Source organism: Brachyistius frenatus, unplaced genomic scaffold, assembly GCF_029030835.1.
Source record: "Brachyistius frenatus isolate BFR_SWC_R1_liver_20210118 unplaced genomic scaffold, ASM2903083v1 Contig_245, whole genome shotgun sequence".
Taxonomy (NCBI): Eukaryota; Metazoa; Chordata; class Actinopteri; family Embiotocidae; genus Brachyistius; species Brachyistius frenatus.
In genome coordinates, this window is record NW_027210844.1 from 155,183 (window position 1) to 169,235 (window position 14,053).

At 42.6% G+C, this 14,053-nt stretch overlaps 1 protein-coding gene across 2 annotated transcripts; it reads right to left on the reverse strand.

Annotated features, from left to right (window-relative positions):
• Positions 1-32: 32 nt before the first annotated feature.
• LOC138634067 (sterile alpha motif domain-containing protein 9) lies at positions 33-14,053 on the reverse strand. Of its 2 annotated transcripts, none has more exons than XM_069720675.1 (4): positions 14,019-14,053; positions 8,360-9,067; positions 5,438-5,720; positions 33-4,158 (listed from the first exon to the last, which is right to left on the reverse strand). In XM_069720675.1, the coding sequence occupies exons 2-4, from the start codon at positions 9,050-9,052 to the stop codon at positions 575-577; spliced, it is 4,560 nt and encodes a 1,519-aa protein (XP_069576776.1). In that variant the 5' UTR covers positions 9,053-9,067; positions 14,019-14,053; the 3' UTR covers positions 33-574. The 2 variants fall into 2 exon arrangements, with proteins under 2 accessions (XP_069576776.1, XP_069576775.1); XM_069720674.1 differs by lacking the exon at positions 14,019-14,053 and adding an exon at positions 9,325-9,408.

The following is a 14,053-nucleotide window of genomic DNA, read 5'->3' on the forward strand; positions in this document are numbered from 1 at the left end:
AACTAAGTCAGCTTTGAAATAAAGAACAAAGATTTAAAGATGAATTAGTTTATTAATGTTGACTTCCATTGTGCTTGATTGGCTATTTATTTACAACTCGTCTCTGATCCAGCGCAGATAGTTATAATGTTCCCATTGAGAAGGTGGAGTGATATATCTAGTCATGAGCAGGGTGTGATGTCACCCTGGAGCACATCCCAAATGTGCAGTTGACCAATCAGATCTCTGGGTCAGAACTACTTGTTTTATAATTCTCATAAAATATATAAATTTGATCCACAGAAGAACTCAAACAGTCTGCAAAAACAAAACAAGAAAATCTCTCAAGAAAGCAAATACAAATAGTTTACAAAAACTTAAATGGTATCAACAGAATATGTGTAATATACAGTATACAGTCAGATATGAATGTACAGGATTTAAAGATATTATTATGATTAACCTGCCAATTTCTTTTACTATAAAGTTGCTGGTTTACGAGATGGTTTTTAAACATGCGTAGTTTAATTCACTGGCAGCTGGACTTATTTGTATCTAGTTTCTTTGCTCACTGGTTGCATCTCATGTCTCCTCCCTAGTTTTCATACTGAATATCATATGCAAGTGGTCCATTAATGGCAAATCCGAGGTAGAAAGACACTATTTCTGTGCTGAACCCACTTCTGATTGGTCTAGCTGGACGCACAAGGATTTTTTGTTTCCCGTTGTTGGCGTACACCTCGTCCTGCTCAATGGTTCCACTGACTCGATGAAGGCAGTTGATAATTGCCTTTTCCTTGAATATGTCTCCGTTCCTCCAAAGCTGTGCCAATGTATGACGAGACATTTTGGGCAGAAAACTCTTGTCCAGTGTGGGTTTTGAGACAAGCCTCTTCAGTCCTTTTTCTTTTCCCAGGTAGAAGCAGGCAACAGTACTTCTCTTATGAAATAACTTGGACAGGTGCTTGTGGGATGACTTTCGAATTGCAGTAACATATTTACTGATTTCTTTGTTTTCCTCTGCAGGATTTGGCCACATTAACAGCAGAGCCAGGTAGTATGGGTCTGGTGAAGGATGCCAGAATCCTACATTTTGCAGAGTTTCCAACAGGAGAGTGCAGAGGTCTTGGTATTTCTTCAAATATTTACTGTTTGGCTTTGCCTGGTAAAGAATTATGTTTGACAAAATATAATTAATTTTGAGTTGTATGTTTTGGTTGACATTTGTCTCCTTCTGTAGGAATACATAGTATTCTATGATCTTCTCCATCTCCTCAGCAGGTTTGTCCAAATGCTGAAGAATTCCTGAGAACGTGTCTGCTTGGTTCATCTCAAGATACAGTCTACGTTCTTCAATATCCAGTTTCAAATTCAGGTTGGATTTGGTTTCCTGCTCTTGTTTTCTTTCCTCTGGTGTATTACAAAAAAGATGCACATACTTTTTAAAATGTTCACTGACTGTTCTGTGATTTGTTGCATCAAACTCAGAGTTCCCTTTTATATATGCAAAGTAACAGTCAAGCAAATCCAATGTTTCTTTGACTTTAGATTTTAGTCTGACAAGAAACTGCTCATGTTCTTTAATGATCTCGACATATCTGTCATTGATCTCCGTGTTTTCTTTGTAAACACTTGTGATTGGCATTGTTCCTTTAAGAAAACTCTGTAAGTATCTTTTCTTCATGGGATTGCATACATCAAAGAAAGGCAAGCTTCCCAGTATCTCAAATACAAGGAAAGCCATTTCTAGCATGTTCACATAACCATAAACAGTGTATGACGTTCTGGGAAAGTCCTCTGATTTATCATCAGCTGCATTCTCTTGTGGTTCATCTTCAAGCTCTGCCAGCTCTTGAGCCCTTTGGAAAGCTTTCATACCATTGACGGCTATTTGAATGTTTGTGAGCAAGTCTTCTGGGTTGTGTGATGCCTCCTTCTTTTCTCGTTCAATGTTAGACTTCATATTGCTTTTGTACACTTGTCCAATTGTGTCAAAGTTGTATGGGTTTTCCTTAATGTTCTTGGCTTTTTCTGCCCACTTCACAGCCTCTGGGTAGTCACGCCCTTCGATGTACAAATATCTCGCCAACGCCTGAGGAATCGATGCACTTGTCTCAAACCTGGATGATGCTTTCACAAAGACTTCTTGGACAGTTTGTTTTCCCTGCTGGTTGTGGATTTTGTCTATGAGAGGAGAAAACAGTTCTCTCCCATCTCCATCTTTTTTGCGTAGTCTTCGAATCAACATTTGTTGAATTGAGATCATTAGTTGGTGTTTAACAACTCCGACCCCGAAGAACAGATCAAAATGAAGCATCTCCTTTGCAATATCGCTCACTTTCAAGGAGTAGCTTCCCTCCAACTCGTCCAGACAGGCAGATGCTATGGTGTGATGGAGGATTTGGACTCCTTTGTATCCACCCCAGTCATCCACTGGGTTTATGATGAGAAGGTTTGAATATGGGTTCATTCTCTCTAAAACACTGTCCTTTTGCCATCGAACCATTTTCATCCCAAACAAGTCTTCACAGAGAGAAAGAGTGATTGCTGATTCTGCCACGTAGGTGTTCAGTAAGGCTAGAAAGGCAAATAGTTGGGCCTCCTTTGTGCTAAAATCAAAGTTCTCCAGTGTGTTACGAGCAAGATCAGCAGTGTATTTCTTGTCAAAATTACTCTTCATGATCATGAAGCTGTAAAAGTTTTCAGGTTTTTCATGACTTTCTTTGAGCTCATCAAGTTTCTTATCAAAGTCCTTCTGTTCGTCTGGTGTGAGTGAAGCAGTCATGAATTGACACAGCCCTGTATTTTGTTGTTGGTACTGCTTCTTGGGACTATGGGAACGAACACAGTTCAGGATGATGACTTTGCAATTTGGTGCGTTATCCTCTACAGCTTTTCGTATACAGTTTTCAAGATCGTAGGGATCCTCTGAGTCCTTTGAGTCATCGACTAACAGCAAAACTGGAGAAGCTTTCTCACTTTCAAGTTTCATTAGTTTAAGGACTTGAGAGGCAACTTCTGTTTTGGGCAGCGTGTTGTCCTTCAGCACAGCACATCTGAACTTCTTACGGAGATCCCACATAACATGCATTGCTAAGGTGGTACCACCACAACCTGCATGGTGAAACAAGTTGAGCAGCTCACACACGTTGTTTGAATCTCTCCACGGAGATGTGATCATCTTCTTCACATTTTCATACTTGTCTCTCTTGATAAATGGCTTCTCTTTGTCACAGAAGTAGAAGTTCCACCATTCAGCTTTGCCTCCTCTGAAGAATTTTTCCTCTGTTTCAATTCTGAAATCATGAAACTCTGAACTGTTTTCATCAAAAATGTTTTCACATTGATTCATACACAAAACATCCAGCGCTGTCAATAAATCTTCATCCTTCTGTTTGAGAACAACAGTGCTGGAACCAGAGGAGGGAAGCTGCCTTCCTGATTGGTTGTTTGGTCCCAGTGCCATAATAGTACCATTGATCTCACTCAAGGTTAGCGCATTTATGGACAGATGTTCAATGTCGTAGTCACACTTCTCTTGTATCAGCTCCCTCCATTTCAAATAAGTGCTCTGAGAGTCACAGATGGTGATGATGTTTGTCTCCTCAGTGTGCTTTATGAACGACATGTAGGTTTCAAAGACTGGGTCTTTCTCAGTGTCCACAGGTGAAAGTAGGAGGAACATGATCAGACATTTTCCTTGCGGAAGAACTTCAGGGTTGCAGATGAATGAAACCAACTGCTCTACATCTCTGCAAGATTTCCTCAGCCAGGTTTTATAATCTAGCTCCTGGTGTGAGTCACTGTCGAGGTCATTTCTGCCATTGCAGAAGACCCAGCTGGTTTGTTTGTAGAGGTTGAGACTCCTTATCACTGACTCGGTCTGTCCTTGGAATTGTGATGGTGTATGCAGATTGGCTACCCGCAACTCTTTGTATGTATGACACACACCTGAAGTAGTAGAGTTGGGGTCAAAGTCTAACACACAGAACAACTTCAACTTACTCAGAAACTGGAGATACTGCACTTGTTCTGGACTGCTCTTGTTTACAACAACAATAAACCGGTCATAGTTGTCAAGAGTGTTCCCACCACAGGTTAACAAAGTCTTTAGTTTGTCCCCCTGGTTATCTTCTTTCTTCACATCTTCTTTGGAAAGACTCTGCTGCTGCAGTTGACCTGTATGAACGAAAAACAAAAACAGAACAGAAAATAAAGTCTTTAGAAATGTGCAGGTTGTTTTCCTGGAAATGCATATGGATGTTTAGAAAACTGAAAATATAGTTTATTTAGAATCCTCAAAAATGTTTCTATATTAGAGTAAATTAGATTGAATTTCCCCACTGTGGGATTAATAAGGTCTAAATCTACGCTTCAGATTTCTACAGATGTGTCTCAGTCCAGATGCTCTGCTGGCTCAGATCAGAGTTCTGGACAGAGTGAGCAAAACCTCTGCTACCAGCAGAGCTATCAGAGTGGAGGTTTGTCTCTATGGAGGACAATGATAACAACAGTGGACAGACACAAATAAACTGTCTGCTGGAACTTTGCTTCCATGTTGGAAAGCCACGTCACCAGCGTAGCTGCTCGTATGTTGTTACCACGGCAACCCACGCAGATAGGTTGGTGATGTCTGGACACACCAAATCCAAAACAGTGTGGACAGTCTGTCTTCAAGATGTGATCTGAGGAACAGATCTGATTCACCTGCACTCTGAGCAGAGTGCCACAAACTCAGGAAAGAAGTGGACGGCTAAAAGCATCAAGGGAAGAGCTTGAAGAAGGAAGGAAATCCTCCACACTGGTGGAAAAAGAGAGATGAGCCTCCCGTCAGATATGCCACCATTAGGGGATATACAAGGCTTCATGGCCCCCGGGCCAGATACGGTCCCTTACCGGGTATATAAGAGTGCACCTGATGTACTTAGTGGAGGTTCTTTAGCATAGTATGGAAAAAACAAGCCATACGACGGACATGGCGTAGGGCGGGGAGGGGGGGGGGGTACTTATTCCCAAGGAAAAGAGAAAAAGAGCTGGCAGAATTTAGTCCGTTTATAGGCCCATATGTCTACTGAATGTAGAGGGGACAGTTTTCTTTAGTGTAGTGGCACACAGACTGCCAGGTTACCTTGAACATGTTAGTGTAATATGGCATCAGATTCATGCAGCGAGGCAAGAGAAAAGAGACTTGCATGTAGTGCTCTTAGATTTAGAGAATGAATTTGGCTCAGTGCTGCATCTTCTTTAGGTTCCCAGGAGAGATAGGGAACCTAGTGAAGGAGCACTTCAGGGTTAATATGACACTGAACTGTCCTGTAAACAGAAGCTGACAGAACAGGGTAGATCTCCTGTCTCACAGAAGAAACCTAAAGCTGCCTTGATATTGTTGGTCTGATGGGCTTTATGCCAAATTATAAGGATTTTTTCCTTGTTGGTATTTTTTTATTGATCATCTTACCCTTTGTTCTTTCGAACTGACAAGCAAGTTCACGCTGATTAATTTCTTTTAGAATGTCTGTTGCGACCCGTGAAGCCTCCTCACTTCCATAATGGTCAGTCATTAGCTTAGCAGTGTCCACGGTGTCTTTGTCTTCCAGTTTGCCCCAAGGGATGGATGTCTGCTTTGAATTAGTGTATCCTTTTAAATGGAAATGAAATCTTTTCAAGTCTTCTGTCCGAAGTTCTTCGAGGACATGATGGATCTCCACGGTGATCTGGTGTAATCCTTGTTGGAGTTTGGTCTGCAGAGAGAGACAGAATTACTTTTGAAATGTGAATTTGACTTCAGTGTTCACAGTTTATATTTTACAAACGCTGCCTTGAAATGGAAGTGGTAAGCTCACGGTTATAACATGGGAAGTTATGTGCATGGTATACTTGTTGAGTGCTTCAGTCGTGGTCAGTGTTGGGGAGTAACTAGTTCCATATGGTTAAATTCCAAAATCAGTCTAACTTTCAGTTACAGCTGCTGATAATGAATCAGTAATTAAATCAGTTACTATTGAAAATGTTGTCTGAATATATACTTTTAAATATAAGATTCATCCTGCTGCTCTTTTTTCTGTCTCTTAGCTTGTTTCTGATTGGTTCTCTGGCTTGAATTAGCCCCGCCTCTTGTCTGCCAATCAATCATTATGCAATGATCTAAACAACAACACCAAGCGATTGCCATGTCATCAGATTAGAGAAAGAGATATTTTAAGAGTCGTTCAGAAAGCGTGAAACCCGTGAACAGCAGCAGGTGATGGTTCTATCATCACTCAGCAGGGAGTCCACCTGAATGGGGACCTGGTTTGAACTTCTGGGGACATTTGTTCTTCACCACAGGCAGTCAGTGATCAGCTGTGATCAACATACTGTGATTTGTTTTAATGTCTTACCTTGATGTAAGTTCTATTGAAGAACTTTAAATCAAAGTTTTACAGTCATCATTGCTGAGTTGTGTTGCCAGGTTTATACATATTTAGTTTGTATTATTGATCAGTTTAAAACGTGTTGGTTAAGTCATCAAAAAAAACCGCATCACTTTCTGCATGTCAAACATCATAACTACTAATCTGTAATCTGTTAAATTTCAACAGTGACCTTCCATCAAAGGGCGTGAGGACACCGTTGCTCGGCAACAGCAACATAGAAGGCATCTAAAGACCACAGAGGCTAACAATTTAGCAATCTAGCAGGGCGTAACGTCGTTGAGAGTCCCGTGTTATTTTATATCTGAAGTCTCATTTGTTCAGAACTAAATGGACCTTTTGACCCCACAGTTTGGTGTTAAAGTGAATTTAGATCACACTTTGCAGAACGGCCGCTCAAACTGGCGAATGTGGTTGTTTTTTAATCCCTGCAGCTGCTGCAGGCCTCCTCAGTTAAAGCTGTTGTTTCCTGTGATACATTCCCCCATTTTGCAGGATAAAAGAAAGACGCTGACATCGTCACCTTTACCACAAAGGCTATGTCTACAATAAAACTTGAGGCACACGCCTGTACTGAAATCTGACCTCTATACAATGACATGGTTTCTTAGAAGCGTGTATTCTAAGAAAAGATTGAATTTATGTTTATGCAAATGCTATATTATCCAATAGAAATGTTAAATTGTTATGCATATTGTATTTATTTAGTTTTGATTGATATGTCATCCAGTGACATTTAACAATGTTATGAATATTCGAGCATATAAATATGTTGCTTAAGGATTTCTTGTGGCCCTTCGGTGATGGAGACTTTGGTCGATGGTCAACTTTTTGCTAAGACAAAGTTTTTGACTGGATTTATTTCAATTCCATTAATCTCTTTATTTACTATATATTTTCTTTTTTATATTTCATTAGATGATAAACAAAGTTTTCTGTATTGAATTTAGATATTTTTGTAATAATTACTTAACAAGGAAATTTGTTAACCCTCGTGTTGATTGGGGCTCTCTAAGGGAATTCAGCAGATTGTGAGAACCCTAGTTTAATTCTGAGGTTATTGAGGATCAATATCAGCAGGCAGTTTCAGGTGCCCCAGCCAGAAACCTGTTAGGAAAAATAGTAACTCATTGTCAGTGTGTAAATTAAGTACTGCCATGTGTGCAAAGATTCCTCTAGTCTATATAAATAACTGTAGTTGAAAGGTCTCTACTACATACACAAACCACGAATTCTTCTCTTGCAACGCACATCCCCTCGGGGGAGGAGGAACTGGCTTATTTAGTTTAGCACACACAAAGGTTTAAAGCAAACATACCCATATAAGGTGCTAAGAGCATTAAACCCCTATGCACTCACGTTATACAACATGTGCACATACTTATAGGAATGTAATCACGTGATGTTTTGTAACCCATGTATACAATAAAAGGAGCAAAGAGGGAAGTCTGATTCGGAGTTGGCTGATGCCAGGTGAAGAGCTTACAACTCTAAGACCCTGCACGGACTTCCCTTGCTGCAAGTAAAACTCAGATTTGGTGCCAAGCCTTGTTTTTGTCTGACTGTGGGTTTGATTCTTGTCCTATCAGCGCTATGTTACGGTTCTGAACCTAACAAAACCCCAACAACGTAATGCAGGAAATGTAAAATCATACTGACAGAGAGAGAAGATGAGGACTTTGGAACATCAACATTTTCCTCAGATGTGTTATTAAATTACAAAGAAAAACTCTATATACGAGTAAAACATAACATCCAACAAAAAAATGAACTTCCATATCCTCCACCGAAACATCAGAGGTTGTGATCAGGACCCTGTTTGATGGCAGAAAACGTGTCTCACAGTTTGTTATGCTTAAATTTAGGACACATCAACATATTTGTCATGTTTTGGATTTCACTGAATTATAAGACGACAACAGCAGAAGTGCAAATAGAATGAAAAACTGTTTAACACCAAGATTTACCGCAGCAGCTCCTCGTTGTGGCCGTGTTGACTGCTCTTTGATTGGAAGTGTTGTCTCTGGTGGAGCCCTCCTGACGGGCAGAGGAGCCTTTTCAGATGCACTGTGTGGTTCTGTTTTGTTCTGTAGGTCTGGCTGCTGACTTGTCGAGGGCTGAGCCAGACTCCGTTCCGGTTGAACACATGTTTCGGTGTTTCTCTGGTCTGTGCTGGTCTGAAGGGTGGGTTGTAGCGTCAGCACGGGTTTTGTCTTTAACTGGTCTAGCTGTGCTACAATCTTAACAGCAGGACCACTTTTCACATCTAGATCCAGAAAATCCTGCTTCCTGAAGCAAACAAGGCAATCTCCAGACACATCTTCCTTTTGGAGTCTTTCTGCATATTTGTTGTATATCTTCACATGCTGCAGTAACCACTGGCTCACCTGCTGCTTTGACCATTTTTCCACATATGCTGGGAACTGGGATTTATACTTTGATCCTTCTTTGAGACTATCCAGATAAGATGTGATTTTGACAGCAGGACCGTGCTTGATTCCCAGGTCCAACAGGTCTGTCTTTTTGAAGGTAACTAAACAATCTCCTGACACTTCTCCTTCGGTGAATATGTCTGCACAGCTCTGATGAACTTTGACCTCTGTCATCAACCAGTGGTGGACATCTTCTGTGGTCCATTTTTCAGTTGTTGATTGGCTCATTTTGAAGCACTAGAACTGGTAAATAATAAAAAGAAAGAGAAAAATACATACAACAGTTAGTGATGAATCCACTATTGATTAGACTTTCAGAGGAGAGTTATGGTATCTTAAAAATTTGAACTGAAATACATCGAGTGTCAAATAATTTCAGTACTCTTTTCTCCATATCTATCTTTATATCAATATCTAGATGAATGGAGGGATGGATGGATGGATGGATAGATAGATAGACAGATGGATAGATGGAGGGATGTCCACCTGATGAGACTCACTCGGATATTCTCTCTTTTAGCTCTGTTTTTGGTCTCCACCAGTTCCTGAGAGAATCATCAGGGGTCGTATTCATGAAAAGTTCCTCCGAGTGACAAAATTCGAAGAAAATTCTTGGAATTACAGTAAAGCGAGGTAAGAAAAATATTTTTCAAATGCTGAATGACGTCACGTTACTGAAATGCTACAAATTGTATCTGCAGGATGATGTTTGTGGTGGATCTCATTAGATACGCTCACATCTCCTCCTCAACACAATAACAGAAATAAAGAGAAGATATTTGGTGACTGTAGAAATGACTGGAGTCTGTTCATCATCAGCAGTGATCACAAACACAAACACTTTCACAGCCACAGATTAGCATGCAGTTCATTTTATTTCCACTGGATGTCACTGTCCATTCTGTGCCCATTAGGTAGGTAGGTAGGTAGGTAGGTATATACTTTATTAATCCCCGAGGGGAAATTTTTTCGCCACAACAGCATACATACAGGAGCAATAATAGAAACAATAGAATAAAATAATAATAGAATAAAATAATACAATAGAAAAGCAATAAAATAAAAAATATAAATATAAAATATAAAATGCACAGTACATACAGTATATATACAGTACATTAAATATCTATATATATTATATACAACAAACCAATAAACACAGTCAACATATATATATATATATATATACATACGGTACAGTATATATCTATATATATAATATACATATAATATACAAGCAACCAAGAAACACAGTCAACAGTGTTATTGTACTGTGATGGACTTTGCCAGAGGTGAGTTATTGTACAGTCTTATTGCAGTGGGCAGGAATGATCTCCTGTATCAGGAATGATCTCCTGTATCAGGGATGATCTCCTGTATCAGGGATGATCTCCTGTATCTGGAATGATCTCCTGTATCTGGAATGATCTCCTGTATCAGGAATGATCTCCTGTATCAGGAATGATCTCCTGTATCAGGGATGATCTCCTGTATCTGGAATGATCTCCTGTATCTGGAATGATCTCCTGTATCAGGAATGATCTCCTGTATCAGGAATGATCTCCTGTATCAGGAATGATCTCCTGTATCTGGAATGATCTCCTGTATCAGGAATGATCTCCTGTATCAGGAATGATCTCCTGTATCAGGAATGATCTCCTTTATCAGGAATGATCTCCTGTATCTGGAATGATCTCCTGTATCAGGAATGATCTCCTGTATCTGGAATGATCTCCTGTATCTGGAATGATCTCCTGTATCAGGAATGATCTCCTGTATCTGGAATGATCTCCTGTATCAGGAATGATCTCCTGTATCTGGAATGATCTCCTGTATCAGGAATGATCTCCTGTATCTGGAATGATCTCCTGTATCAGGAATGATCTCCTGTATCTGGAATGATCTCCTGTATCAGGAATGATCTCCTGTATCTGTCCTTGTGACAGCGGAGCTGGAGGAGTCTTTTGGAGAACGTCCTCCTCTGTCCCTGCAGCAGGTGGTAGAGAGGGTGGACAGGATTATCCAAGATGGACAATAGTTTGATCAGTGTCCTCCTCTCCACCACCTTTTCCAGACTATCTAGTTTGTAGCCGATGATGGAGCCGGCCTTCTTAACCAGTTTGTTGAGTTTGTTGGTGTCACCGGCTCCAATGCTGCTCCCCCAGCAGACTACTAGAAGTACAATTCACTGGCCACAACAGATGGTAGAACATCTCCAACATCTCGCTGCACACATTGAAGGATCGAAGTTTCTTCAAGAAAAAGAGTCGACTCATCACCTTCTTGTAGACAGCATTAATGTTGGTCTTCCAGTTCAGTCTGTTGTCATGGAGACACCAGGTACTTGTTCTCCTCCACCATGTCCACCTCCTCTCCCAGAACTCTCAGCGGTTGTGGAGCCGTCGTCTTCCTCCTGAAGTCGACCACCATCTCTGTGGTCTTGGCCACGTTCAGGAGCAGGTGATTCCTTCCCGCCCACTCCACAAAGTCCTCCACTACTGTCCTGTACTCGTCCTCCTGTCCATCCCTTATACACCCGACCACTGCAGAGTCATCAGAGAACTTCTGCAGATGGCAGGACTCTGAGTTGTTCTGGAAGTCAGTGGTGTAGAAGGTGAACAGGAAGGGGGACAGAACAGTTCCCTGAGGAGCTCCAGTACCACTGACCACCGTATCAGACAGCACACTGCCCAGACGGACAAACTGTGGTCTGCCTGTCAGGTAGTCAGTGATCCAGGAGACGGTGGGCGCATCCACCCCCTCCACCTCCCCTCCACCCACAGCTTCTCACTCAGCAGCAGTGGTTGGATGGTGTTGAATGCACTGGAGAAATCAAAGAAAGTGATTCTCACAGAGTCACCGGTTCCATCCAGGTGAGACTGAGCTCGTTGCAGCATGTAGATGATGGCGTCGTCCACTCCCACACGAGGCTGGTACGCAAATTGCAGAGGGTCCAGAGAAGATTTCACCAGCGGTCTGAGGTGGGCCAAGACCAGCCTCTCCAGCACCTTCATCACATGAGATGTGAGGGCAACCGGACGGTAGTCGTTGAGGCCAGATGGAGTCTTCTTCTTAAGGACAGGAACCAGGCAGGACGTCTTCCACAGCACCGGGACCTCCTCCTGCTTCAGGCTCAGGTTGAAGAGGTGTTGTAGGACCTCAGCTAGCTGGACGGTGCAGGTCTTCAGGACCACGGGGCTGATGCTGTCAGGTCCTGCAGCCTTGCGCTGGTGGAGTCTCTCCAGCTGTCTCCTAACCTGGCCAGTCGTCACAGAGAGGGGGGTGAGGGGTGTGGGGGGATGGATGGAGGAAGAGCCCTGTGAGATTGAGAGCTCTACGCAGTTCACCAGGGGGCGCAGAGGGGAGAGGGGGGGAGGCAGCAGAGGTGTTTTGGAGGTGTGAGGTGTGGAGGAGACAGATGAGGGCGGTGAACTAAACCTGTTGAAGAAACAGTTTAGTTCATTTGACCTCTCCAGGGAGCCCCCTGGTTGTTCCTCTCCAGGTTCCCCCTGGTTGTTCTTCTCCAGATTCCCCCTGGTTGTTCCTCTCCAGGTTCCCCCTGGTTGTTCCTCTCCAGGTTCCCCCTGGTTGTTCCTCTCCAGGTTCCCCCTGGTTGTCTCTCTCTCCCCTTGAACCCAGTAATCTCCTTCATACTGGTCCACACCTCCCTCACGTTGTTCTGCTGGAGTTTGGCCTCCAGCTTCCTCCTGTAGGAGTCCTTGCACTCCCTCATCTTCTCCTTCAGGTGGCGCTGCACTCTCCTGAGCTCCTCCCTGTCCCCAGACCTGAAAGCTGCTTTCTTCTGATTAAGAAGCACCTTCAGGTCACTGGTGATCCACGGCTTATTGTTGGGGAAGCAGTGTACAGTCCGGGATGGTACGGTGGTGTGTTCACAGAATTTGATGTATTCTGTGATACAGTCCGTCCTGCTGTTGATGTCCTCCCCATGTGGTCCAAACAGCGCATTCCAGTCCGTGGACCCAAAGCAGTCCTGCAGGGCGTCTTTAGCCTCCTGTGTCCACCTCCTCACAGTCCTGGTGGACACAGGCTGCCTCTGCACCAGGGGGACATACCTGGGAGTCAGCAGGACCAGGTTGTGGTCTGATCTACCAAGGGGGGGAAGGGCAGTAGTACTGTATGCATCCATGTCATTAGCATACAGTAAGTCCAGAGTTTTATTGTTCCGGGTGGGGCAGTTCACATACTGGTGCAAAGTTAGCAGTACTTTATCCAGACTGGTTAAAGTCTCCAGTAACTGCCAAAAATGCACCGGGATGCTTAGTCTGTAGTTTAGCCACAGTGGAGTGGATGGTGTCCACTGCTGCCTCTACGTCGGCTGATGGAGGAATGTAAACAGCGATAACAATGGCGGACGTGAACTCCCTCGGTAAATAATAAGGACGCATCCCCACGGCTAGAAGTTCAATGTCCGGGCTACAGAAACGTTCCTTCACACACACGTGGTCGGGATTGCACCACCTCTCGTTCACATAGACTGCAATCCCTCCACCTTTCTTCTTGCCGCTCTGAACAACGTCTCTGTCCGTTATCACTAGGAGTGGATTTTTTTTTATCAACCAATCACATCTTTTAAAAGGATGAGTCACCAAGCAACTGGGTCGACCACACCTCCACCCTGGAGGAAATAAATCCAGTCACAGGTTTCATAGGCTGCTGTTGACTATCGTTATACCACGATTATAAAATATGGCTCGAAGCACAATAGTTCTCCGACCAAAGTGGCAACAGCACAACTATTCAACCACTCTCCATTTGGTCTGTAAGCAACAGCACAGGAGGAAGATAAACTTTGTAATCAGACTACAGAAGTTTTAAAATACACAAAGTCTGACATTAATGCAGAATAACATCACATGGATCAACTGACTCGACAATAGTGTCTGCTGAACGTCTCGCTAACGAACAGCGTTCAGGGCTGGCAATCATCAGGGTTAACGCCTTCTTAACTCAAACCTGCTGTAACATGTGTCTTATTCTTATATATACACAATAAAGGTATATTTCCGGTTTCTATTTGTCTCTGATCATTGTCATGGACATTTTGATACAACAACGATACAACATTTACAGACACAGCAGCACTTGATGAAATAAAGTTCCTGTTTTATCTGTTTTAAAGTCAAAACCTGAAAACCAGACGTCAGTAAAATGTTCCACAGAACTCTGTACTTACCTCAATCATTTTTTCCCTCCTTTCTCCTCGAGAAC

Excerpts from the sequence above, each read along its gene's own strand:
- LOC138634067 (XM_069720675.1), bottom strand. The coding sequence starts at position 9,052 with ATGAGCCAATCAACAACTGAAAAATGGACCACAGAAGATGTCCACCAC. Across the intron at positions 5,721-8,359 it reads CACAACGAGGAGCTGCTGCG|ACCAAACTCCAACAAGGATT; the intron begins GTAAATCTTGGT and ends CTCTCTCTGCAG. Across the intron at positions 4,159-5,437 it reads TCAGTTCGAAAGAACAAAGG|GTCAACTGCAGCAGCAGAGT; the intron begins GTAAGATGATCA and ends TCGTTCATACAG.